Source organism: Sinohyriopsis cumingii, chromosome 19 (assembly GCF_028554795.1).
Source record: "Sinohyriopsis cumingii isolate HCF-2022 chromosome 19, ASM2855479v2, whole genome shotgun sequence".
Lineage (NCBI taxonomy): Eukaryota > Metazoa > Mollusca > Bivalvia > Unionida > Unionidae > Sinohyriopsis > Sinohyriopsis cumingii.
Genome location: NC_142979.1, coordinates 57288450 through 57312852, shown reverse-complemented (window position 1 = coordinate 57312852; position 24403 = coordinate 57288450). Strand labels below are relative to the sequence as shown.

At 42.0% G+C, this 24403-nt stretch overlaps 1 protein-coding gene across 3 annotated transcripts in view; it reads left to right on the top strand.

The window, feature by feature from the left end:
* The first annotated feature begins 1342 nt into the window (after window positions 1-1342).
* Window positions 1343-24403, top strand: part of LOC149775753 (proline-serine-threonine phosphatase-interacting protein 1-like) — an 87466-nt gene continuing 64405 nt past the window's right edge. For 2 of the 3 annotated variants that reach the window (XM_089943082.1, XM_089943080.1), the window contains exon 1: window positions 1345-1644. In XM_089943082.1, coding sequence (XP_089799208.1) covers window positions 1609-1644 — 36 coding nt within the window. In that variant the 5' untranslated portion in view covers window positions 1345-1608. Of the gene's footprint in view, window positions 1645-24403 lie in introns of all 3 variants that reach the window. The other variant, XM_089943081.1, reaches the window with a different exon arrangement.

Genomic DNA, 24403 nt, shown 5'->3' with positions numbered 1-24403 from the left:
AGAGAAAAAGTGTAGGACAGAAAATAAGAAGTTGGTGGAGAAATAGAAGAAATTAGAAGAAGAAACCCAAAGGCCCTTTTCAGGGTCACCCATAGGTCTCGAAAAGAGATTGACTTTCAATTGCGTACCCCTTTTTTATTTTTTTTTAATAAAAAAAATAGAGACCCCTCCCTGTTTCAATTTTCGCCTGTTCCCTTTTCATAGACCCCTCAGGTCGGGACCCTATTTTAATAGGGTCCCGACCCTGTTCCATTTTCAATTCCCCTTGAGGCTAGAGTGACCCAAGACTTTTTTTCCCCATGTTCAATTCCCCTTGAGGCTAGAGTGACCCAAGACTTTTTCCCATGTTCAATTCCCTTTGAGGCTACAGTGACCCAGGGTTTTTTCCCATGTTAAATTTCCATTGAGGCTAGAGTGACCCAGGGGGTCCTGTAATGCTAATTCCCATTGAGGCTAGGGTGACCCCCTTCACTACTCACGCAGCGAACTAAGTCAACCTTTCAAAGATATGCTTGAAGATGAAGACAGATGATACGACCCTTACTTATATGCTTCTTGATGACCGAAATCCCTGCCGAACCCCGATAGACCTATCATCTCTTGCAAAAACCACCCACAAAACAAATATATCAGAATTAATCAACTACCGTCTTCACCCCTCTGTACAACATCTCCTTTCTGTTATTGTCTCTGTGTATGTGTTTCATTGTCCCTGTGGAAGACATTGATTTAGGTGGAAATGTGTGGAAACTGTTAATTTCCTTACGCCGTCGTTTTACGACTTTCGTGTTACTACACACACACACACACACACACACACACACACTCTACTTACATACCTATATACATACATACATACATACATACATACATACATACATACATACATACATACATACATACGTACTGAGAGTCTGAAATGGATTGGGTAAAATGCTTATTTACAATGCATGCGTTTTATTTTGCAGCAAATATTTTACTTATCGCCAGCTATTATGTGTCTTTCGAAAACTATCAATGTTTGTCTATTCTAGAGGGTCTCTTCTGTTCACATTTGCATGCCGTTCAGCTTGTTTCTTTACTTATGCCTGTCAGTAGGTTGATGCGACCCCTTATTTAAGTAAATTTGACTTTGAGTCAATGTCTTTCGTCTTATTACTTTCTGCGTAAACTTTTCAGTATAACGAATGAATGACTTCGCAATTTGATACGGTTTTCAAATGATTTTGTGTATTATTTGCAATATGTCTGCATTAAAATTGCACAGGAACCGTGCAAATCAACTCGTTCAAATCTCATGCAAACGATCTATTTCCTTTGCTGTTATAAGGCGATGAATGAGCATCCCAGGTCCACAGGGCGATTAACGGGCAACATGGGTCCATTATGCCTTTACACAATGGACTTAAGTCTTTACAACTGTATTGTATTGAAACTATTGAGTGTATGACGAGTACATCCTCGTGTTGACATGTTCACCTCAGTACAATGTAAAAGGATGATAGCGAATAAAACTTCCCCATTTTTATCGGGTTAACAATCACTTCAACACGTTCGACTTCATTCAAACGCTGTGTTGCCCACAGAGTCTAGGATAGAAAGGACGTCATGACCAGGCACACCCACTTTGTTGAGGCGTTCTGGGTAAGCATACCAAACAAACGCATATGTATATGTTCTAGTATACTGTTACGTTATTTAAAGGTCTATATATTTCCTTTTTCCTGCTACGGCCACAGTACAGAATTGCATACCTATCTAAATCAGGTGTAAGCAAAAGGAGTGTAAATTTACAGATACAAACATTAGAAAGGATGTGGGTTTTTTAAAAAAAAAAACAAATAGGCACAGAAGAAACATACAGCTTCCTTCCATCGGTGTTTTATCAGTAAAATTTAGGATTATAGATCTTAATGGATCGGTGAGTTTCATACAGATTTATCATCTATGATACAGTTAAGTGAGTAATTAAAATCGTTGATTGTTTAATTAAAATTGTTGTGTACAGATATTTCAGAATGAAATAGAACACAGGAACTTGGTTTTTGTCTTCGTTGGATAGACTTCGGTAGCTGATGCATTATATTAATGTTGATACTGATATTCACAATAACGATGATGATGATGATGACGATAATGATGATTTTATTATTATTATTATTAATACCGTTCCGGTGGTCCAGAGCGTCCCCCTCGGATGCTGGAATTCGCGGGTTCAAACCCCGGCCGAGTCAGACTTATTAAAATGGTACTGGCAGCTGCCTCGCTTGGCGCTCAGCATTAAAATACTAGTCGATGGCTGGTCGACCTGTTGTCAAGATCATGTGAATGGGTGGGACACTATTCTTCATGACTGTGGCATGATGTCCCAGTGCTAGACATCGCTATAAACTGCCAAACTGCAGATATCGTAACGATTTGACTAAAATTGTTAAAACTACGTTAAAAATCAAATCATATACACACATATTATTATTATTATTATTATTATTATTATTATTCAATAAGACTTACAATAATGGTACTAACAGCTGCCTCGCTTGCTGCTCAGCATTAAGAGGTTAGTGTTAGGACTGGTTGGTCTGGTGTCAGGATAATGTGACTGGGTGAGACATCATGCTACATGTCTGCGGCACGATGCCCCAGTGCAAGACATCACTATAAACTGCCTCACTGCAGATATCGTAGCGATATGACTGAAAAATTGTTAAAGCTACGTTAAAAATCCCAATCACACACACACACACACACACACACACACACATTATTATTATTCAAAACAAACAATTATTTCTGACTTTTTATCTTATTGTTTGACTTTTCTATTTTTATATCTCTATTTTCTGCAATCTATCTATTAAATTCATTTAACATTGTACAATATGTCGCAGTACTGTACAATGTTACCGCAGAAATGAATTCAATTCATATTCATGGAATATTTAAACTGACTGAGACATAGAAAGCTGACATAAATAGACGATTTCTGGTTTTTTTTGGGATTAGATATAAGGAAAATATTTGACAAGTGTAGTGGAAAGACTGCATTGTTATGAGAGGTGAATTAATTTATTACTATAATTACTGATGACTATTTCTTGTAAAATGTGTACCGTTGGTCGAAACGAGTGAAAATGCAAAATGTTTCCACTTCACTAATGAAATATTTCCTTATATCAACTCCTAGATTTTACTTTTTACTACATATGTCTTTCAGTTAAAAGAAAAATACCTTCGATTTGCATTTATTTGTTTCTCCACTCTGTGTCATTGCGATTAACGGCTGCATTTCTAGATCAATCAAAAGAAAATCGGAAATTGTACAATAATTTTAGAACATCAACATTTTATATATTTACAATGTACATAGAATACTTCCTGTTGTGTTCTTTATAAACTAATTACTGTTTTTCATATGAAAATTAAGAGATCATTATTCTCGTTAGCATATTTCTTGCACGAATTGATGTAATGAACAATGCTGGGGTGGACCTCGGAAGAAACTTGACACAACGGTGCAACAGACATAGAACGTAACATCATCAAACAACAGATTTTAATGATTGTCAGTTTATTTGTAAAGATTTTTATTTCTATTTATGTTTGTTTCTTATTTCAAACTGGACTTTATCTGTGTTGGCAAGCTTGCAGTCAATATTGTGTCACTTAATTTTGTTTGCAATCGACACTAATCAATGCCTGATTTCTCCATCAGACATGACTATGATTGTCATAACAGTTAAGCAAACTTACTACTATACTAAATCTAGAGACCATTTTGTATTGTTGTGCAATAGGCATACGATGGATACTGTATGAATGACACATAATATCGAATAGCAACAGGTCATCTCAGTTTAGTCACTGTATGATTCATGTGGAAAACTGATTGTTGCTGTAGTTGATGATGTAGGGTTTAACGCCATTTTTCGGCACACAATAGGCTATACATGGCGGCCAGTATTAATGGTGGACGAAGAACCCGGGAAAGAACCACCGACACACGAGAAGCTACTGGCAGGCTTTCTCGCATACCCACATTGGCCGAATCTGAGGCTCGAACCCACGCAGACAGAGCTGAGATGGCAGTGATCCGTACCGGAGATCGCTTTAGACCACTTGGCCACTCGGAGCCCCAAAAACTGATTGTAAAAAAGTTAATACTTGAAGCATGCATTGTTTTATTTGAAGTTCGTTTTTATGCATTCTTGACAGCGTCTTCGGGTTGATTACAAAAATAACTACTAGAAATTCAACAGTTTTGACACATTTTAAGATCTGTTAATCCTAACGGAGAGATAGAGAGTGAGGACGTGTGTGTGTGTGTGTGTGTGTGATTTGGATTTTTAACGTAGCTTTAACAATTTTTCAGTTATATCAATACGATGTCTGCAGTGTGACAGTTTATAGTGATTTATAGCACTTGGGGCATCATGCCGCAGACATGTAGCATGATTTCCCACCCAATCACATTATCCTGACACCAGGCCGACCAGTCTTAACAATGACCTCAGTAGTTAAGTGGGCCACCATAGGGACAATGGGACTTAGCATTAAAAACACCCCTGGGCAACTCTAGGGACAATGGAAATTTAACATGGAGAAAAACGCTGGGCCACTTTAGGGACAATGGGAATTTAACATAGAGTTTGGGTCTGTCTAGGGACAAGGGAAATTAACATGGGAATAGAGTTTGGGTTTGTCTAGGGACAAGGGGAATTGAATATGGGATTTTTTTTTTTTTAAAAAGTTTTTTTAAATTTAAATTTAAATTTAAATTTAGAAAAGGGGTAGGCAATGGAAAGGCTATCTCTTTTCGAGAAATATGGCTGGCCCTGAAAAGGGCCTTTGGGTTTATGTTAATATTAATATTAACATAGATGGCATCTGTCACATCTTCTTCTTCTTCTTCTTAAACTCCTTCTAACTACCGGTCCATACACAAGTACCCTCTTGAGACATCCTTGTCTTTCTATGTAAACTCTCCTCATCCATTGACTAGTATCTGTCCTATCAACAACAGTCCACTTGGACCTGACATACATGAGCATGTCCGTCCTAAACATCATGGAAGACACAAGGGTGGATGACTCAATGAGCGGGTACAAACACAAACACACAAACACAAACACACAAACACAAATACGCAAACACATACGCTAAGAAACAATAAACAAATCCATAATCTACTATCCACACAATCGTACGTGACCGGGTACAAACACAAACACACAAACACAAACACACAAACACAAATACACAAACACATACGCTAAGAAACAATAAACAAATCCATAATCTACTATCCACACAATCGTACGTGAGCGGGTACAAACACAAACACACAAACACAAACACACAAACACAAATACACAAACACATACGCTAAGAAACAATAAACAAATCCATAATCTACTATCCACACAGTCTTACGTGAGCGGGTACAAACACAAACACACAAACACAAACACACAAACACATACGCTAAGAAACGATAAACAAATCCATAATCTACTATCCACACAATCGTACGTGAGCGGGTACAAACACAAACACACAAACACAAACACACAAACACATACCCTCACACTATCTTAAAAAAGAGCTAGTGTTTATATTCACACTACTCTACCTACACATTGGCAAATTGATGGTTATTTCTTTTCTAGAGTATTGGGTAGCCCTGAAAAGGGCTGTTTTTTGGAACTTCATGGACACCTGGTTAATGGTGGCACCTTCCAGGCCTGGCGCCACATACACATCTTATCCCCCAGTTACTTTTTACTTTTTTGGGGGAGAGAGCAGAGGCAGGATATGTCGCTTCAGAATCCCAATTTTCGCTCTCTGGGATTCTGAAATTTATTCTTCTTCTCTTCTTTTCCTTCTCCTCCTCCTCTTCTTTGTTTCTTCTCTCCTCCTCTTTGTATCTTCTTTCCTCTTCTTCTTCTTCTTTATATCTTCTCTCCTCCTCTTCTTTTTTTCTTCTTTCCTCCTCCTCTCTTATCCTTCCCTCCTCCACAATGGCTTCCGCGGCCAGTTCATTCAACAGGCGCCTGGCATATTCCAGATGCACATGAAGTTGCAACAGTTTAGACAGTCTCGTGTTCATTTTTGGTGTTGATCAATCAACAAGGGTAGCTAGACTGCCCAGCGAGTTTCAATTTATAGTGAAAGCGCGGACGTGAAGGAAAACATCCCCTTAAAAAAACATAAAATTGATGTTACCTACATCATGACCAAAAACAACAACGCGCGGACCTAAAAGAAACACTCACTCACTTTTTTATGCTACCCATCACTATTTTAAATTTTTTTATAAATCACTTCAATAGACTATCCACATACGCAAAGCAATCCAATCTAACTCCAAATATACACCTCAAACACCAAAAAAACATGATTTTAATCTACTATTCATACCAACTTACTTAAGCACTTACTAACACACAAACACATACCCTCACATTTTTTAAAAAAGAGTTAGTGTTTATTTTCACGCTACTCTACCTACACACATTGGCAAATCGATCGTTATTTCTTTTCTAGAGTATTGGGGTAGCCCTGAAAAGGGCTCTTTTTTTTGTTTGCTATGGCATTCTTTTTTTAGTTTCTAAGAATGCGATGTCCTCTGAGGATAGACTTTCTGGCGATAGGTCTGCTTCTTCGGAAAGAAAAGAAGAACTCTTTGGTGTCGATACGGCAATCGACAAAGCCTCTGTCAGGTTCAGGTTGCTGCTGCTGCTGCTGTTGTTGCTGCTGTTGCTGCTGTCTCTGAAGTCTGTACTTCTCTGTCCATTCTTCTTTCTCCCTGTTCATTTCTTCTCTGAAGAGCTCTTCTATCAGGTCTTCAGTGATTTTTAACATTCTCACATTCTCTATTTCTTCTGGCTTCGGTATCAGACTGTGTCTGACCCTATGCAAATTCACGTAGGCTTCGTTGAGTTTAGCTAGTTTGGAGCACATCTTCTTAGGAGGATGAGTCGACAATGGATGGTTAGACTAGAAACAACCCGGTTCTTAAAGTCAAAGCGCGGACGTGAAGGAAAACATCCCCCACACGGTTTTTGAGTCGCAACGTTTAGTGAGTGTCATGAGAGGGATAGTAAGAAATGAAAGAGCATCAATCCAACATTCTTATAGCTAAACAAAAGACAAAGGCATTTTTTTCAAAACACAACATTTTTTATTCAAAAATCACTTAACACTAAACAACAACTCTAACATTTTTAACAATAATCCAACATCATAACATCAAACAATTTTTTTCAAAACACAACATTTTTTTTCCACAGTCTAATCACATTCCATCTTTAAAGTTTCTCCTCTAGGTAAAGAGGGATAACAGTCTTCCATGGTTTCTAGTAATCTAGGATGACTTCTCTCAAACTGTTGATTTCTGTGGTATTATCGAATTCTGCATACAGGATGACGTTCACCGTTTCATCAGGGTCTCGGTCTTTAAACTGAATTTCCACACGAATCTGGCCCGATTTTATAGGGTGGAAATGTCCCTCGTCGCTGCCTTGGTCTGGAGTGAAATCGAAAGCCCACAAAGCGTAGCCTCCTGCATAATCCTCGTACGTAATGCCGTGACTGGTATTGGTTCCTAACTGTCCGGTGGCTTCGTACAGGGACAAGTACGATCTCAAGTAATTCTTCTTGGTAAAGTCAGGTTCGAAAGGTCGGGTACACAAGGTCTTGCCATCGCGACTGACTTCGATTTTGGACACGCCAAAGTGTTGAAAGTAGAAAGGATTTTCTTCGGCAGCTCCGTTGAAGGCTGTATTCTCGACGATACCAACGATCAAACGTTTGAGTAACTGTCCTTGGAACAGATGATCTTCGATCATGGATCGCTGTCCCTTGGGAATGGTGAAGGTTTTCACTTCCACGCGTCGTATGGGATACTTGGCGGTCGTTCTGCTTAACGTCTGACTGATGTCGGTTCCCACTTTAGGTAACACTTCCACACGGCGTACGTAGAGTCTGGCTTCTAGGATTTTGGTTTTGTAACCGTCACTATGAGCCATCAAATGGAAAGCGGCACTGCTACGATTCAGTCTCAGGCGGACATCCACCCCGTTCAGCAAATACTTTTCTTGCAACCACATGTCCAAATGCAAACGATCCATCAGTTCTAAACTTGTGTCGGCTCCCGTGATTCTCTTTCTTCGTTCTACAAATCCATCATTGTTGTCTTTCTTTTCATCAGTTTCCAATATTTCAAACTTGGTAGGTTCGTCAGCTTCCCATACCACACAGGCATTGAGATGAGTGTTCTTGGCATCTATTCCGTACGTCAAGAGATTTTCCAGGTAGGCACGATAAGGGTAAGTATCCATGCTGCTACTGACCAGTTTGTTATTCAAGTACAAGTCCACTCCACTGAACAAGGAATGCATGAAATTGTTGACGGGAGCTACTGCTTCATCGTCTATAGCACCTCCAGTCTTATCTAGAATTTTGACTTTCAGGTACAAGTAACTGCTATTCAGATCGATGTAATCTTCGGGCTGTCCTTTGATTTCAAACTCGATGGGAGCGGAATCGGTCAGTGAGGAGACGGGGTGAAATTCCACCCACTGAGATTCTTGCATCGTCATCATGGTAGGGGGCATGGCAAACAGATCCAGTTCCGTCTTGGAACAAGCGCAAGATTCTCGGTGCATCATTTTTTTGTCTCTTTTCTCAATAATCGAAAACGTCTAAGTCTCGAACGGTTCTTCTTTTCTTGGCCTTTCTCGCTTGAAGTCTGGTGAAAGGGTGTTTTCTTCGTCGTCTCTTTCTGCCTTGTCATTGCTGAATGCCTGACTCGGTAGCGTGCAGGGCATTTATAGGTGTTTCTCGTTGGCCTAAAATGTCTTTGCCCGTTTGCAGCAAGACATTTTTGCCTGCCCTCATGAAGGCTTCTTTAGGGTTTTGTTTGTCGATGATGACATTTTGGAGAAATTCTTTGCCTTGCGTCAGTGCCGCATCTTTCAAGGCGTGCAATCCGCGTGTCACCATCGGTTTCAACACCGGGGCCACCGAACGAAAGGCCGATTTTAACATATCTCCTAAGCCGTGTCCTCGCTGTCGAGCAACCCCTCGGTACACTGGATACATGACTTAAGAGTCGTGAGAGAACCGTTTTCGAAAATGGAGTTTCACCGTGACTTTTCCTTTGGTGAATGGAATATTTTGTCCCAAATCTCCTTTTATAGCAATGTTGATCGTGTCCAAATACGACTTGCTGACCGGGAAATAGTGAGGATGGACAAATTCGCGGTGGACGTGGTAAGTGTTTCCACCTTCCTCGTCAGTGTTCGTGGCAGAATCCACTTTGAAAGGAATGACACGCAGTAACGGTACGGAGGTGTGTCCCACCACGTTGTACTCCACCACATCGGAATACACGAACATCAAATTCAGTCCTTGGTTCAGTTCTACCGGGGCACGAAATAACTTGCTAAAAGACTCGTTGTCGTAAACGATGGGTAATTCGTTTTTCTTGATCATGGTCTTTCTCATGTCCATGTCTCCGCCCAACATGTCAAACAATTCAGGACAAAATAAAATGGACAGGATTTTACTCCGTTCAAATTTCATCAAGAAGCGACGAGCTGCTTTGTGGTACTCCATGGTGACACTTTTGTTGACATGCTCCAAAGCTTTCAGAAACACGACATTAAACCTGGAGGCTATGGTGCTGACCAAATGTTGACCACTAAAATAATAGCCTGGGGGAATGAACAAGTGATAGGTGGTGTACTTTTGTGTACGGGTTTTCTTGTCATATTTGACATTGCTATCCATCCACTGTTGCATTTGCTCGTCATGAACTTCCACATCAAAAAAATTTTGATTTGGAAGGACATTGAGGACTTGGGTCGGGTGAATCATTTCTACTAAAGCCACTTCCCAATGGGCTTCGTGATCTAACTGGATGGCTTGAGGTAATTTGGCCGTGTAACAGCACAACGTGTTCTTGGGAAACACCTCCATGGAACTGTCACTGGGTAAAGTTAAGTAAAATTGGTTTTGGTGACTCATAATTCCAGAGTTCTGTGGCTGTCCGAGGGGTTACTGGACGTCAGAGGCATGTCTCCGTCTAAAATGGGGTTCTGGTTGTGATTGAAGTGGTGACTGGCACTGGCACTGGACACAAGGTTCCCGGGGTTCCCGTTCGAGGTGAATTTCAGGGAGGGATTAGGAAGCAGGTAACCGATGCAACTGCTCAATAAAATGGTCCACAATTGTTTGTCTCCTTGTTGCAAACTCAAATTGGCGATGGCTGCCCCGATGACACAATACACCACGAAGATTTGGCAGAAAAAGACGATTTGCGTTTTAGGCACACGTTCTCCACACCACACCCACAAGGATTGTTTTTGTAAATCTTGCACAGAAGAACTAGGTGAAGGAGGAGTGGTCGACGTAGCTGCGTCTGCTGTGTGAAAGGGCATGATGGTCACTTCTTTTTATAGTCGATGACTTGCGAAGCGTCGATCCAAGAATCGAAACTGGGTGGATATCCTTTCCAACATACTTTGACTTCTTTGACACGTCGTTTGCCCACTTTACGGGTTCTGCGTTCGAGAATGCTTTCGATGTCGTACACGTCGTCTTCTTTTTTGGTGACACGTTGTAACTCGAGCAAATAAAACGTTCCATTGAGCACTTCTCCGTTCATGTCTTCCAATTTATAGACGGCAGGATGACGGCCATGCACTCGTCCAGTGACGCGAAACAATTCGGTCGTCCAGTTAGGTAAGTAACCTTTGTCGAAAGTGCGTTTGGTTTTGCCAATGCGCACCCAATCTCCTACGGCCAACATTCCACTTTTCTCGGGGACAGCCCTCGTCGGGGACGTACCAAACAGACGCTCAAACACCAACACCTCGTTGTCGGGAGTCACGTCTTGCGGGGCACGTCCGATGCTTCGATGGTAAGATTGGTTGTACGCTTGTACCAGGTGCGGTTAAGATGTCGATGTACTTCAGAGTGTGGTGTTGCGTAAAATATTTCCACATGCGTTCTTTCAAAGTGCGTTGAAAACGTTCCACGATGCTGGCTTTGGTTTCGGGATTCTCGGTGGTAAAAAAATGAATGTAACGTTTCTTTAATTCTTTTTGGAAAGCTTGGTTCAGAAATTCGGTACCTTTGTCCCTTTGCCATCGAAGAGGGTGACGACCGCTTTGTTTCAACACCCGTTGCAGGGATTGCACTAACTCGCTGCTCGATTTGGAAGTCAAGGGCACGACCCAGGTAAATTTGGAAAAGACGTCGATGACACAAAACAAATATTTGTAGCCACGATTGTAGCTGGCCAAATGAGAGACATCGGCTAAATCGGCTTGCCATTGATGATCGATGCCTTCCACTCGGGTGCGACTTCTGGCAAACTTGCGTCGAATGGGTTTGTGTAAAGTGTAGGTAGCTTGTTCTTGTAACCATCGTTGCACTTGAGGTAAACGGAGACTTTTCAGTCGAGTTTTGGCAGCACGATACAATTTTTGAACTCCTGCGTAACCTGCAGGATGGGAGGGATCGTAGTAAATGCTGGCTAAGACTTTTTCCATTTTTTTGTGTTGGTTGGTGTGTTAATAAGACACCCACTCTTGGAGGATGCTACTCTTTTTCTCTTGGGGTATTTTCTTGGATTGCAATGCTTTGCGTGTGCGGCCAGCAATAGGTGTCGAAGAGGAGAAGGATGTCTGAGCGGGGGATATCGGTTCTTGTTTCACTTCCGTCTTCACTTCTGTCTTCACTTTCTTTTTCTCTTGTGAGGAAGAAGGGGTGGCCATCATCTTTTTAATCCATCCAATTCTGGAGGTAGGTGGTGTTGTTAACTTGCGTACTTTTTCTGGTGGAGTTTGAAACCCTTCCTCTTCTTCTCCTTTTCTGTCTTTGTCACGGGTACTGGTGGTACTGGTACTGGTACTGGTACTGGTGATGGTGCTGGACTTTTCATCAAGGTCTTAAAATCTTTCAGAGTGGGTAGAGCTGTTTCGTCTAAAGCTTTCTGGTGAAAGAGTTGCAGTCGTTGCAAGAGTTGACCGTACTTTTGCGATTTTTCTGTTTCGGACAAATCTTGGCGATCCATCAAGGACTGCAATTCGTGTTGTAACTGGGACATCTCGCTCAAATGGGGATTGGGAGGTAAATGCGGGGTGTGTTGTTCTTGCCACCGATGGTATTCCATCCATCGTTTGTAAGGCACTAAAGCTAGTTTTCGTCCTTCCATGGGGTTGTCAGGGGTCGATTCTGAGATCTTGGGACTTCCGAAGGCCTTTTTATCTTGCTCCCACCAGTCCTCCCAACATGGTTCCCAAGACTCCTTTCAGTATGGGGCCTAACAAGAGAGGTAAAATACCTCCACGTTGCACTAACATCTTCTTTTTTTGACGAATGCGAATTTTCTTTCGAACCATTTGGCGAAGAACGTGACGATGTTTGCTTAAGCATTGTTTCTGGTGTTTGGACAAAGGGATCGTGCCTTTCAAAACGTTCAAACAACATTCGCACATGGTATCGATGACCTCTTTGGAGGCTGTTTGAATGAGTTTTTTTCGTAGGGGTGGAGAAGCTTTGGACAGGACAGATAACATGTCCCCATGTTTGGCTAAACGTGGTGGCAGTCCTTTCCTTTTCTTTCCTTGGGGTTTTCTGGAGGGTGACATCTTTGAGTCTTCAGGAGCACCATAAAAACTCTGATACCCGACTTGGTCACAGGCCTTTTTTATACTGGAACGCGTCGCCACTGATTGTCTTGACGTCGTATCAGTTTGAGGACAGGCATGACACGTCGTGCACGGGTACGTAACGGACTAAATCGAGCCAGTTCTTGCTTGGACAAATCCAGTAAACTTTGTAACATGCCCGATCTTTCTTGAACTTTGATTTTGGGAGAAGGTACTTTGTGAGCAGCAGCCACTGCCACTAAATTGAAAGGTCCTGCCACCGTGGAAGTTCTTTTGGGGGTCATCAACGGAGAAGTTCTTGGTGTGATCAACGTCTCCAAGTACTCTTCAGTTCTGGGTGTCATTAACGGAGAAGTGGACAAACGTGAAGCTGCCGGAGACGCAGTCACCGCCGTGGCAGGTCGTGGTTTGCGAGTGTAAGGTTGCGTCCTGGCCGAAGTGCCTCTCTTGCGACTAGTTTTCTGTGGACTTTTCTTTTTCTGGGGGCTTCTTTTCTTTTTCCGGGGTGGTGGTGGTGTCTGGTCAGAGGAGGGTCCTGCCACTGGAGAAGTTCTCCTTGGGGACCTGGTCTTTTTCTTCTTGGGGGTTCGTTGGACTTTTGTCTTGGGGATAACTTTGGGGGTATTAGGATCCCATCTTAAGAGTGAGCGAATGATGACCCCTCCTAGAGTACCGCTCCCTCCAGGTTTCAAAATGATTTGTTTTTTGGTTTGAGTGTCGATGCGGGGATCGGCCAGTTGGACCAAAGCGACTTTGTTTCGATCGAAAAAGCGTTAGGTTTGATGAGGAATCTGAATGATTCCTTGGAGTAATTGACGTGCCGTCACCGTGAACCATCGTAAGACTTCTTTGAGACTAGCTTCTAAAACACGACCTCGTGTTTGTGGATCTTTTTCTCGACTGATGCCATACAAGGCACGAATCAATTTGACGGGAAGATGCGACTGAAGGGACGTCATGTTCGCACTGAGAGTGAGACAGACGAAAAAGGGTCTGAGGTTTTTATAGATTTTTTTATGGGGAGTGAAATGAAGTCGAGGACGGAGACGTGTACAGGACAGGCCCTCCGTCTTGGCACCAGTGGTGAAACAAGTGGGTACGAAATCGCAAATCCTCAGGAGTCGTAGGTTTCAAATCGACGAGTAAATAGGCGTGTGGCGTTTGAGTGGCATCGTCGTACGCCTGAGTCAGCCAAGGCGTTCCTAACTGTTTGGCTAAGACTTGCACTTGCGATTTATCTCGAGGGCTTTTAAACAAGACCACGTAATGCGCATTGAGACTGATGGTGCGATGGGCTTTACTTTGTTGAAACAAATTTTGGGTGATGTAAACGACACTGGCATAACGGTGATGACCTTTGCGCGTGAACCACAGTTTAATTTCTTCTTCGTCTTCTCCTAACATGTCGTCGAAAATGACCAAATGGGTTAGACGGGAGTCAGAGACGATGTCATCGTCTTCTTTAGGAATGCCTTCCACAAACACGATGGAATCGCCATGACTTTCTCGCAAGAGGCTGTACGCCGATTGCCACTCTTTGTAACACCACACGATTCGTTGAGGGGGTCGATCGATCAAATGATGTTTATGTTCGATCAAACGTTTGACGAATTCGGTTTTGCCTGAACCGCTAGGTCCAGCAATGAGCATGTTAAAGGGATGGCGAAGATACAAAGCCTCCCAACTGGCACGATCTAAGTGTTCGTCGATGACTTTGACAGTAGAGGAAGAGGGAGCAGAGACAGCAGAGGTAGCCATGGTGTGAGAAATGTCACTTGTGACACGAAAAACAAACAAGACAAGAGTTTATATACTTTTTCAGAACACGTTTATTGAATGTTTCAAACATGAATACGAAAGACAAAAATGCATAAAAGCCAAAGGCTTAAGTACAAGAATAAAAGGCACATGATAACCATGAACGTGGAATAAACACAAGTGTCTGTACAACATGTTTTGGGTAAAGTTCTAACCAGTTCTATAGTAGGGGTAAGGTCACACAAGTGTCCTCCCGAAAGGGTCTTTCAGGCCTGTCCACGACAGTCCTGTCCTGGGTGACGGGTTCTTCTGGCACCGTCACTAACACAGGTTGAAAAGTAACTTTTTTCCTTGAATAACTCTCGTGCATACTGGGCCACCTCTTGTGTCCAAGCCTCAAAACCCTGGTCTCGGTGATGTCCAACATTTGACTCCTAACCAATCTGGTTTCTTCTTCGTCAACGACATGGTAAGTTACTTCAATGAACAATGAACTATCGATCTTGCCTAGGGTTCCTTTTCATATACAGACCAATACCGACGTGACCGTACGGTAAGGTGAAGTGATTGGGAAGTCGCACTCGCTTCTGGTATACAATTTGATAGACTTTTTCCAAGGGTCGACTGACGATGTTGTGAGTGGGTAAACGTACAATCTTGTTCGGTTGATAGGTGGTCACTTTAAAGTTTCCATCCTCTCCCGATTGCAAGGCTTCTTTCAATACCCCAAAGTTGACCACTCGACTAGTACGATGATTCAGAGTCAGTCCTTTCACTTTGCACGTCGTGTGCACTTCTCCTTGTGGGTCCCGGTATTCGTAGCCGTAATTTTTGGGACCACCACTGACGAAACTTAGAATCTTGTCGTCGGGATGCTCGTCTGTCCAGGCTCCTAAACGGTCTCCTTCGATGTCAGGGTGCTGTTGAATCGAGTGATGGATGTAAATGCAACTGTCCGTGTCAAAGTACAGGACGCGTTCTTCTAACAGTTCTAAAGCTTCGTACAATTTTAAGCGAGCATGAGCTGTCACGTAAGCCGCAATGATTACGTTTCCAAAAGGGTCGTCTTGTACAAAGTCCAGATCTTCTTCGTAATTGACCAAGATCAAATCCTCGCGAACGACGTCCACGTGTTTCATGTATTTGGTTTTGTCGTGAATCATCTGGAAGTAGCGGGAAGGTTCTGTCAAATATTCCGTCTTGGGTAAACACGGTCGTTGTGCCATTTTACCCCACAAGCAATTTAACATCACTTTGGCAAACGATCGCCTGCCTTCGTTTTTTTCGATGTGGTCTAAAGAGATGCCTTCTTGTGCGTAGTATTTCTCTTTGAATTGTATTTGGTCTTCGGGAGTGTGACACCAGGAAGGATAGCCGCTGGCTTCGTGTTTCAGTTTCAAAAAGGCATCCACGTAGTCGGCGAAAATGCCTTTCTGAGTAGGGTCACCCTTGTGGTACTGCTGTGTCTTGGGAAAGTGGCAAATTTCGTACACTTCTAACAGTTGGTATCCCATGTCCAGAGCTTTGAACAATTCCACGCTGACCCAGGTTCCCGTCAAGGCACGTTCTTCCTGGCTGTGATGGCAAGGTTGGTCCTGGTTGCACGTTTCGGCACAAGTACGGCACAAGGGAAACATCAGTTTGCCTTGACAATGGTGAGGTAAGACGGGGTGGTATAGGTTCGTGGGAGGCAAAACTTTACACTTGATCAAGCCTTCGTATTGTCGAATGTTTTTCAGGTCGATGTGTTCCGTGAACAATTGCGGGTGCCCTACAGGAAAGCGACAATATTTGCACACGTAGGGATACAGCGAACACACGTCCAAGTATTTGATTTCTTCTCCTTTCTCTTCGACGGCTTGGTACAGCAAACAGGTGGCATTGGTCCTTCCTCCGTACAAACTATCCCTCGGGTTCAACGGGTCCATGAACTGGTAACTTTCCACGAGGCGTTTAAACTCGGGATCGGTTTTCAAACGGTGATCGTACTCGTGTTCCCACATTTCCACCACTTGGTATCCTTGCTGTTCTAACTTTAGGCGTCGCTGACAAGTGTCCTGGTACAAGTCTTCCATGGTTCGTTGCAAAAACTGATTTTTAGTGTCACGGTCAGGGTAACAGACGGGACATCCGTGAAATAAGCAACCGTTAAACTCGTACACGATCTTGGGGTTTTCCAAGTCCCAGCCATCTACCGAATACGTTCCGATGGTCTTTTCGCCTCCTCCGTTGCGGGCATGCTGAATCCATTTGTCTTCCTTGTCGCACAAGTAATGTAACCAACGTAGGGCTTTGACCGAGTATTGACGCTTGACATAGTGGGTCGTTTGAGGACTGATGACAGCCACGGTGTTTTCAGGCATGAATCGTTGGCGGTACACTAAGGAACACGCTTTGGCAATGGTGCAAGCTTCTTTCAAAGGATCGACCCCTCCGTGTTCCATGAACAGTTCTCGAAATTTTCCACAGCAACGCCGTAAAATGTGCACGTCGGAACGACAATACTTTAACATTTCTTCCTGAAAGTCGAAAGGGTCCGAGGCGTGAGCTTGGTACCAAGCGTAGAAAGCTTCTCGTTGTTCGGTACGCATGTTGTCGGGGTCGTAATAGTGAGCCTCAGGCAAATGGGGTAGAACAGCATGTTGATTGGCTTCCGTATTGAAAAAGTGTGGAAAGTACCCTTTAGCCATTTCTGTCATTCCAAACGTTTTAGGCATTCGGCTCAAAGGCATGGCCAAGTAACTCATCGAATCTTTAAACTGTACTTGTCCCACTTGCATGAAAATGATTTTGGCTCCGTTCAAAGTCACTTTAGGACGTTCGGTGCCATGTTCCGTATAGTACCTCAAAAGAAACTGTCCATCGTATCCGGAGAAATTGTGAGCCATCACCGTGGCATGACGATGACAATCTCCGTAACGTTCGATGTCCTCTTGGCTCCACGTCTTGTCGATGGGGTCTAAGACCCATTGGGCAAAATCGGCTAACGTGTTTGGTCCCCGAAAGATTTTTTCACGTCCTCCAGGAATCTTGCTGCAGTGAGGGCAATGACTGAAGATAGGTTCTTGAATGCACTTCTCGCACGCTCGATGAGCCACGCAGAAATTAGGGATGTGAATGCCAGTCTCTTGCATGCATTCGAAATCGAAAAAGATGAAATTGCCTTTCTTCTTGTGACCGACCTCTTTCTCTGGTGGGGGTTGGTATTTTTGCACGTAACATTCGTGTTCCAAGTCCACGATGTGGTGACAAATGTGACATTTTTTCTTTCCTCGACATACGTGTGCCTTGGCATTGTTGGTACGTATGCCTTGTCTACACGTAGGGCACAATCTCAGGAGTTGACAAGCACATTTCTTCTGTGAACCTTGTGTTTTCAAATGTTGTTGGTAACAGGTAGGGCTGACAAACGTGCGCAGACAAGTCGAACAAGGCACTGGTTCTTCGCTCAGACAGGGTGGAGAGGCCAAACATCCTGGGCATTTCCATCCACAATGCTTGTGTTGCTCTCGATTATTATAACTATAGTCACATTTCTCACAGTAATATCTGTATCCCAGGAATCCGGTGATAGTGGTAATGGTATCGAAATGGTCATCGTGATGATAAACATGAATGTATTTTCCGTCCTTAAAGTCTTGGCCTCGAAACAACAGAGACCCGCGCATTTCTTGAGGGTGCACTTTCAAGGTGTAGCGTGGAGCTAGGGCATCTTGCAATTTTTGCATCTCAGGAATGCCACAGGGTGTGTCTTTGGACAGGCCAGCTTGTTGCAACAGGAGTTCTGCTTCGTTTCGTTGTTTGGTTCGGTTCGATTTTCGAATGTTCTCCCAGGTTCTTTTCCATTCTGTCGTGTCGTTCTTGTTGGCATAGGTTCGTCCCACCACGATGGCACGGGCTAAACACATCTGGTCATGAGGATTGTGAATTTGGACAAGACTACGCTTAATGCTGCCAAGCTCGTTCACCAATAACATCTTTTTGCGTCCTGTCCCTTGAGGAAGAGAGACGTGAGCCATTTTCAGTGTGGCTTTACCATCGGTGATGTCAAACTGGTCATTAGATTGTTGTACGTGTTGAATCTTGTCCATGATTTTGGAAGGGGTTAGTTCTGCAGGTCTGCTAAACTCGATCCAAACAGGGGATTTCAAACCGTCGTGATCTATGGATAGTGTCACGCGATCGTCTTCTTTGGGTTGACATTGTCGCTTGAGTGCGGTGAGCAAAGAATCCCACATCTCGGTGATAAACCCTTCTGCTTTCTCCAAGGGTACGTCGGTCTTGAAATCTTTAAACTTCACCGTGTAGGTGTAAGCCGTGGTTCTAAATTTTCTAGAGGAGCGCTTTTCCGTCTCTCGAATGGAATAGTATTTTTCAGGGTTGACTAAGGGTGGTGAACTTGGTTTAGAGGTTTCAAATTCTGGTTCACTCATGTCCTCTTCAAAATCACTGGCATGAATCTGTGCCAAGATTTCAGCCCTGGTACGAGGCGATAGATCACGTTTCTGCCTCTTACTTTCTTCTTCTTCTTCTTTCTTCTCGAATGAATAGGATCGTTTCATCTTGAGTGCAAAACGTCAAATGACTCAAGTTTAAAGACTAATTTATAGTCTTGGCAAACCAGCATATATAAAAAGGGTGTGTGTCTTGTCCTTTCACTATTCATTTCACTCTCAAGCTGAGCACAACGATGGAAGAGACTACCCAGATGGAACGTTTCGTCAGAGCTTTGCGAGGGGTCATTAGAAAATTCTCTTCAGACCAGCCGACGGACTACTCTCCTTCCTTTCGAGATAAGAGTCAAGATACTTGCTATATCTGTCAGAAGAAAGGGCATTGGTCTTCAGAGTGTCCAGACCGTCAAAAAAGAACAAAAACAGGGGCTAAAAAAGACAAAAGTCAAGATACCTGTTATTATTGTAAAGAAAAAGGACATTGGTCTCCAGATTGCCCAAAAAAGAAACAAGAGGAGTCAGAAGAAAAGAAGGATACTTCAGAAGAAGAGAGGGATTCTTCGGAAGAAGAGAGGGATTCTTCGAAAGAAGAGAGGGATTCTTCAGAGGAAGAAGAGGAAGAAAGAAGACAATTCTATTTAAAAGAAGCAAAGAAACAGGAGAAGAAAAGAAGGGAAGAAAATGAGGAAAAAACGGTGAAGAAATTCAAAAAACAGAGAGACTAAACAAGGAGAAAGAAGAAGTCAATGAACTTTTAATTAAAGTGTTCTGTGGTGAATTGTGAATTGGATTGTAAAAAATGGAGAAAAGAATACATGAATGATATAAGGTAAGTGTCTTTGAGTTTTGATTTTAAAATAAGAAGCTACACTCACGCACTCATACACAGATACGTACTATAAGGGTAAAATGGGTGGGGTTCATTTTTGAGTTATTGGCAAATTGAAATTGTTTTTCTTTTCGAGAAATGTGGGTGGCCCTGAAAAGGGCCTTTTTATTTTGGTGTAGGGGTAAGTTTAACCAATCAACTTTAACTGCCTTAAGCCTTTGCCACGGCCAAGGCCTACTTCTGATGATTGGGTTGAAATCACTAAGGGTGGTACGACAGGCTTAGTCACAGGGTTGGCGTGTTTAGCTCGGGAAGGTCGTATTCTCTTCGGTCGTGATAAAGAAGTCTGATACATTTGTTTCAGACTTCTTAACTCCGCTAAAATGTCCAACAGTACCGTATCCGTTTGATTTTCACCCTCTTGTTTCTTTGCTGCTACTTCTTCTTGCTGTTGTTGTTGTTGTTGTTTTTTTCTTACCTCTTCTTGTTGCTGTTGCAGTTGCTGTAGGAGAAAAGCTTGTTCCGCTTCCTTTTGTCGTTGCATAAATTTCTCCAATTCTTCTTTCTGTCTCTGTCTAAAATTCTCCACTTGCGGTAATGAAGAAGGTAACGAAGGTTCCGGAACAAATTCTTGCGAGGTAAGAAAATCCACAAAATCCCAATGTACCTCTTCTGAAAGTAAGTCCGGGTTCCCTTGGGCAGTCTCCCCTGCTGGTGCACCCCAATGGATCGTTTTCTGAGTTTCCGTCATGTTGAATCACTGTCGCATAGATTGACTGCACACAAGCGCTAGCGAATCTATATAGACCAACTGACGTCACAGACTACTCTCTTCGGATTGGATGCGGGCTGACTGAATTTTGTAACGCGTGTTTGGATTGGTGAATGAACTCAATCCGTTTCAATCCTGCCTCTACCTATAAATAAGCGCAGTTCAGTGCATTGATTCACCTGTTCTCGTCGCTTCAAGATGTGGACCGATGTGCAATCTTCTACGCTTGTGTCTTCCATGATGTTCCGGACGGACATAGCCATGTATGTCCGATCCAAGTGGGCCGTTGTCCACAGGACAAACACCAGCCTGTGGATACGTAGGATCTACGTAGAAAGACAAGGATGCCTGAAAAGAGTGCTGATTTACGGACCAACAGTGAGACGTAGCCTAAGGACAAGAAGAAGACCAATGCGATACCATTTATGTTAATGAATACATTAACATAAACCCAAAGGCCCTTTTCAGGGCCAGCCATATTTCTCGAAAAGAGATAGCCTTTCCATTGCCTACCCCTTTTCTAAATTTAAATTTAAATTTAAATTTAAAAAAACTTTTTAAAAAAAAAAAAATCCCATATTCAATTCCCCTTGTCCCTAGACAAACCCAAACTCTATTCCCATGTTAATTTCCCTTGTCCCTAGACAGACCCAAACTCTATGTTAAATTCCCATTGTCCCTAAAGTGGCCCAGCGTTTTTCTCCATGTTAAATTTCCATTGTCCCTAGAGTTGCCCAGGGGTGTTTTTAATGCTAAGTCCCATTGTCCCTATGGTGGCCCACTTAACTACTGACCTCTTAATGTTGAGCGCCTAGCGAGGCAGCTGTTAGCACCATTGTATAAGTCTTTGGTGTGACTCGGCGGGGGTTCGAACCTGCGGCCTGCGGCATCCGAGGCAGACGTTCTAACCACTAGGCCGCCGGAGAGAGAAAGAGAGGTAAGAAAAAGAGAAAACAAAACTTAGCCAGGCCTAAATATGGTAATACAGGTCTGAATAATATCTAAAAGGGCAGATATAATTCCTGCATTTAGAAAAAGTAGTTCCCAAAGTGATATCGCCACTGTAGCAATAAAAATAGAGCCACGTTTGCAATTGGAACGTCATATGCGATCAAAATGGTTCATCTACCGAGGATGTTTTTCATCTTCCTATCTTTACTGCTTTCATCAGGCCATGTATTTAGTGTTATACATCCTACCTACCAAGGTTTTTCTTGTCTTGACGCATTCCACACTGACTTTATTTTTAACATTATAAGATATCCAGGGAGTAAAGAAACTTACTTCCTTGTGCAAGTATATGAATTAACATACATGTAACTGATTCACATCAGTCATGCCTGCCATAAAGATGTATGACTTGATTGTAGATAGAGACACTGGTGTCATCTTTTAACTGCGCAGCGTTAATATTTCTAAAATGTCGTGTAACTGTTTCTAAAAGTGTAATATCCTATGTATTAACTGCAATATTCAACTGAAAACCTTTATTATACCTCGAACACTTATAATGGGAAAAACCGATAAATGCAAGATAAATCTCTTTCACCTGATCTAGGTTCTTCTTACAGTTCCAATCAATTTGGCAATGTGATTCCCAAACAAGAAAATAACACACACACACACACACACACACACACAGATACACACACACACACACACACACACACACACACACACACATATATATATATATATATATATATATATATATATATATATATATATATATATATATATATATATATATATATATATATATATATATATATATATATATATATATATATATATATATATATATATAATATTGGGTCAGTAAAAGGAAACCGCTCCGCTGGCCCAGTGGTTAGAGCGTCCGCCTCGGATGCGGGAGGTCGTGGATTCGATGCCCGGCCGAGTCATACCAAAGACTTACAAAAAGTACTAACAGCTGCCTCGCTTGGCGCTCAGCATGAAGAGGTTAGTGTTAGCACTGGTCGGCCTGTTGTCAGGATAATGTGACTGGGTGGGACATCATGCTACATGTCTGCGGCATGATGCCCCAGTGCTAGATATCACATTAAACTGCCACAATGCAGACATCGTAGCGAAATGACTGAAAAATTGTTAAAGCTACGTTAAAAATTGAAATCACACACACACACACACACACACACACACACACAGTAAAAGGAAACAAAAATGATGTCATCAAACAAGAGATAGTATTATTTTTGTTTAAAGAATACCTATCGTTTAAAAATCACGCGTTTGTGATAAATGAAGCTTGTTTTAAAATGGCTCCAACTGTATTTAGAGCTAGTTCGCATAACTTGTCCAAGAAAAAGTTCGTTCTGAGCGGCTGTGTCACATGTGTGATCCAGATCTGTCGAAAGTTTATTTAATTAGTTTGCATATTGGTCCGATATATTGGGAATGATTTAAACGCATTGTCTAAAGCAGTTCGTTATATCTAAATTTTGTACTTGGATATTATATTAGTTCTTGTCTTGCGGTCGTGAGCATAAAATAGCATTATAACACCATTCATAGGTTCAAAAGCCCGATTCCGCTTTTCGAAGAACACTTAAGTAATCTATATTCATACGGATGACACACAATGCAAACAAAAGTCATCGTACTATACTAAAATGAATGCACATTGCAAAACGCAGGGCATACATTATTACGTAATTTTCAGTATCATATTGTATATGATAATGTCTACAGAACATGAGAAATGAGTATGTTATGGTATAGACAATAACAAGTTTTTACTGCCCAATGTATCAATCAATTGCTAAGAGCAATGTTTAAGGGCGTGTTTTACCGAATTTATAATAGGACTTTATAAAAACGATACACACAGAATATATGCGTGTTTGTTTTTTATTACGTAAAAGGTCTCGTGGGTCGGTGGTTCTTTCCGGGGTTTTCCCGGGTTCTTCCTCCACCATTAATACTGGCCGCCATTTATAGCCTATGGGATGCTGAAAAATGGCGTTAAACCCTAATACACCAACAACAACAACAAAAAGTACATAAAAGGAAATATGTCATGAGTAAATGAGAAACACTGTATTGTCAAGAGTGGGGAAGCCACGTGCGGCAATACCAAATGTTTCCACTTCATGTGTGAAATTATCCCTTTGCCTAATAAAAACAACACAAAATTGTCATATGAAGGTAAAATCCTATATTTGCATCGATGTTTGTCCGTTCTGTGCGCCTACAAGCTGCCTTACTACATCTGTAAATAGAAGTTCTTCAATTTATAATAAATTCTAGGACAGCGACCTTTTACAAGTTGAGCACGTGCAAATAATGCTTCATGGCGTGTACTTTGTCAAATTAATGACTGATTTCTTAGCATATTTCTTGCTCTGATTGATACAGTAAACATTCTTGGGATGGTGTACGGTAGAATATCAAAGAGCAGTTATATCCAACAGATTTCATCTTTAAAAAGATGATTTGATTGATTACGAATTTACTTGATAGGATTCTGGTTCTTTATTCTGTTTATGTCTGCATTGAAACGTGAAGATTTGGCCTTGGCAAGTTGCACCCTAGTTCGGTAGCAGATCAACCCAAATTTAGATTGTCGCTTAAGGGGGGGGGGGGAGGAGATAAGAGAGAGAGAGAGAGAGAGAGAACCGAAGAAGAAAAATGATATGCTTAAATATGGAAATACAGATTTGAAAAATATACATAAGGGCAGATGTATTTATAAATGGGGAAAATATAAGTAGTTCCAACTGTGATATCACTACTGTGGCGATTAAAGTGGTATCGCTACTGTGGTAATATCATTTTGCTCCCATTGATATATTTCAATATCCCATTATGAAACATTTAATAAAAATGGACAATCGTAATATAGATAGTAATTAGCAGTATTGTCGGGGATTCCGGTGAAGCATCA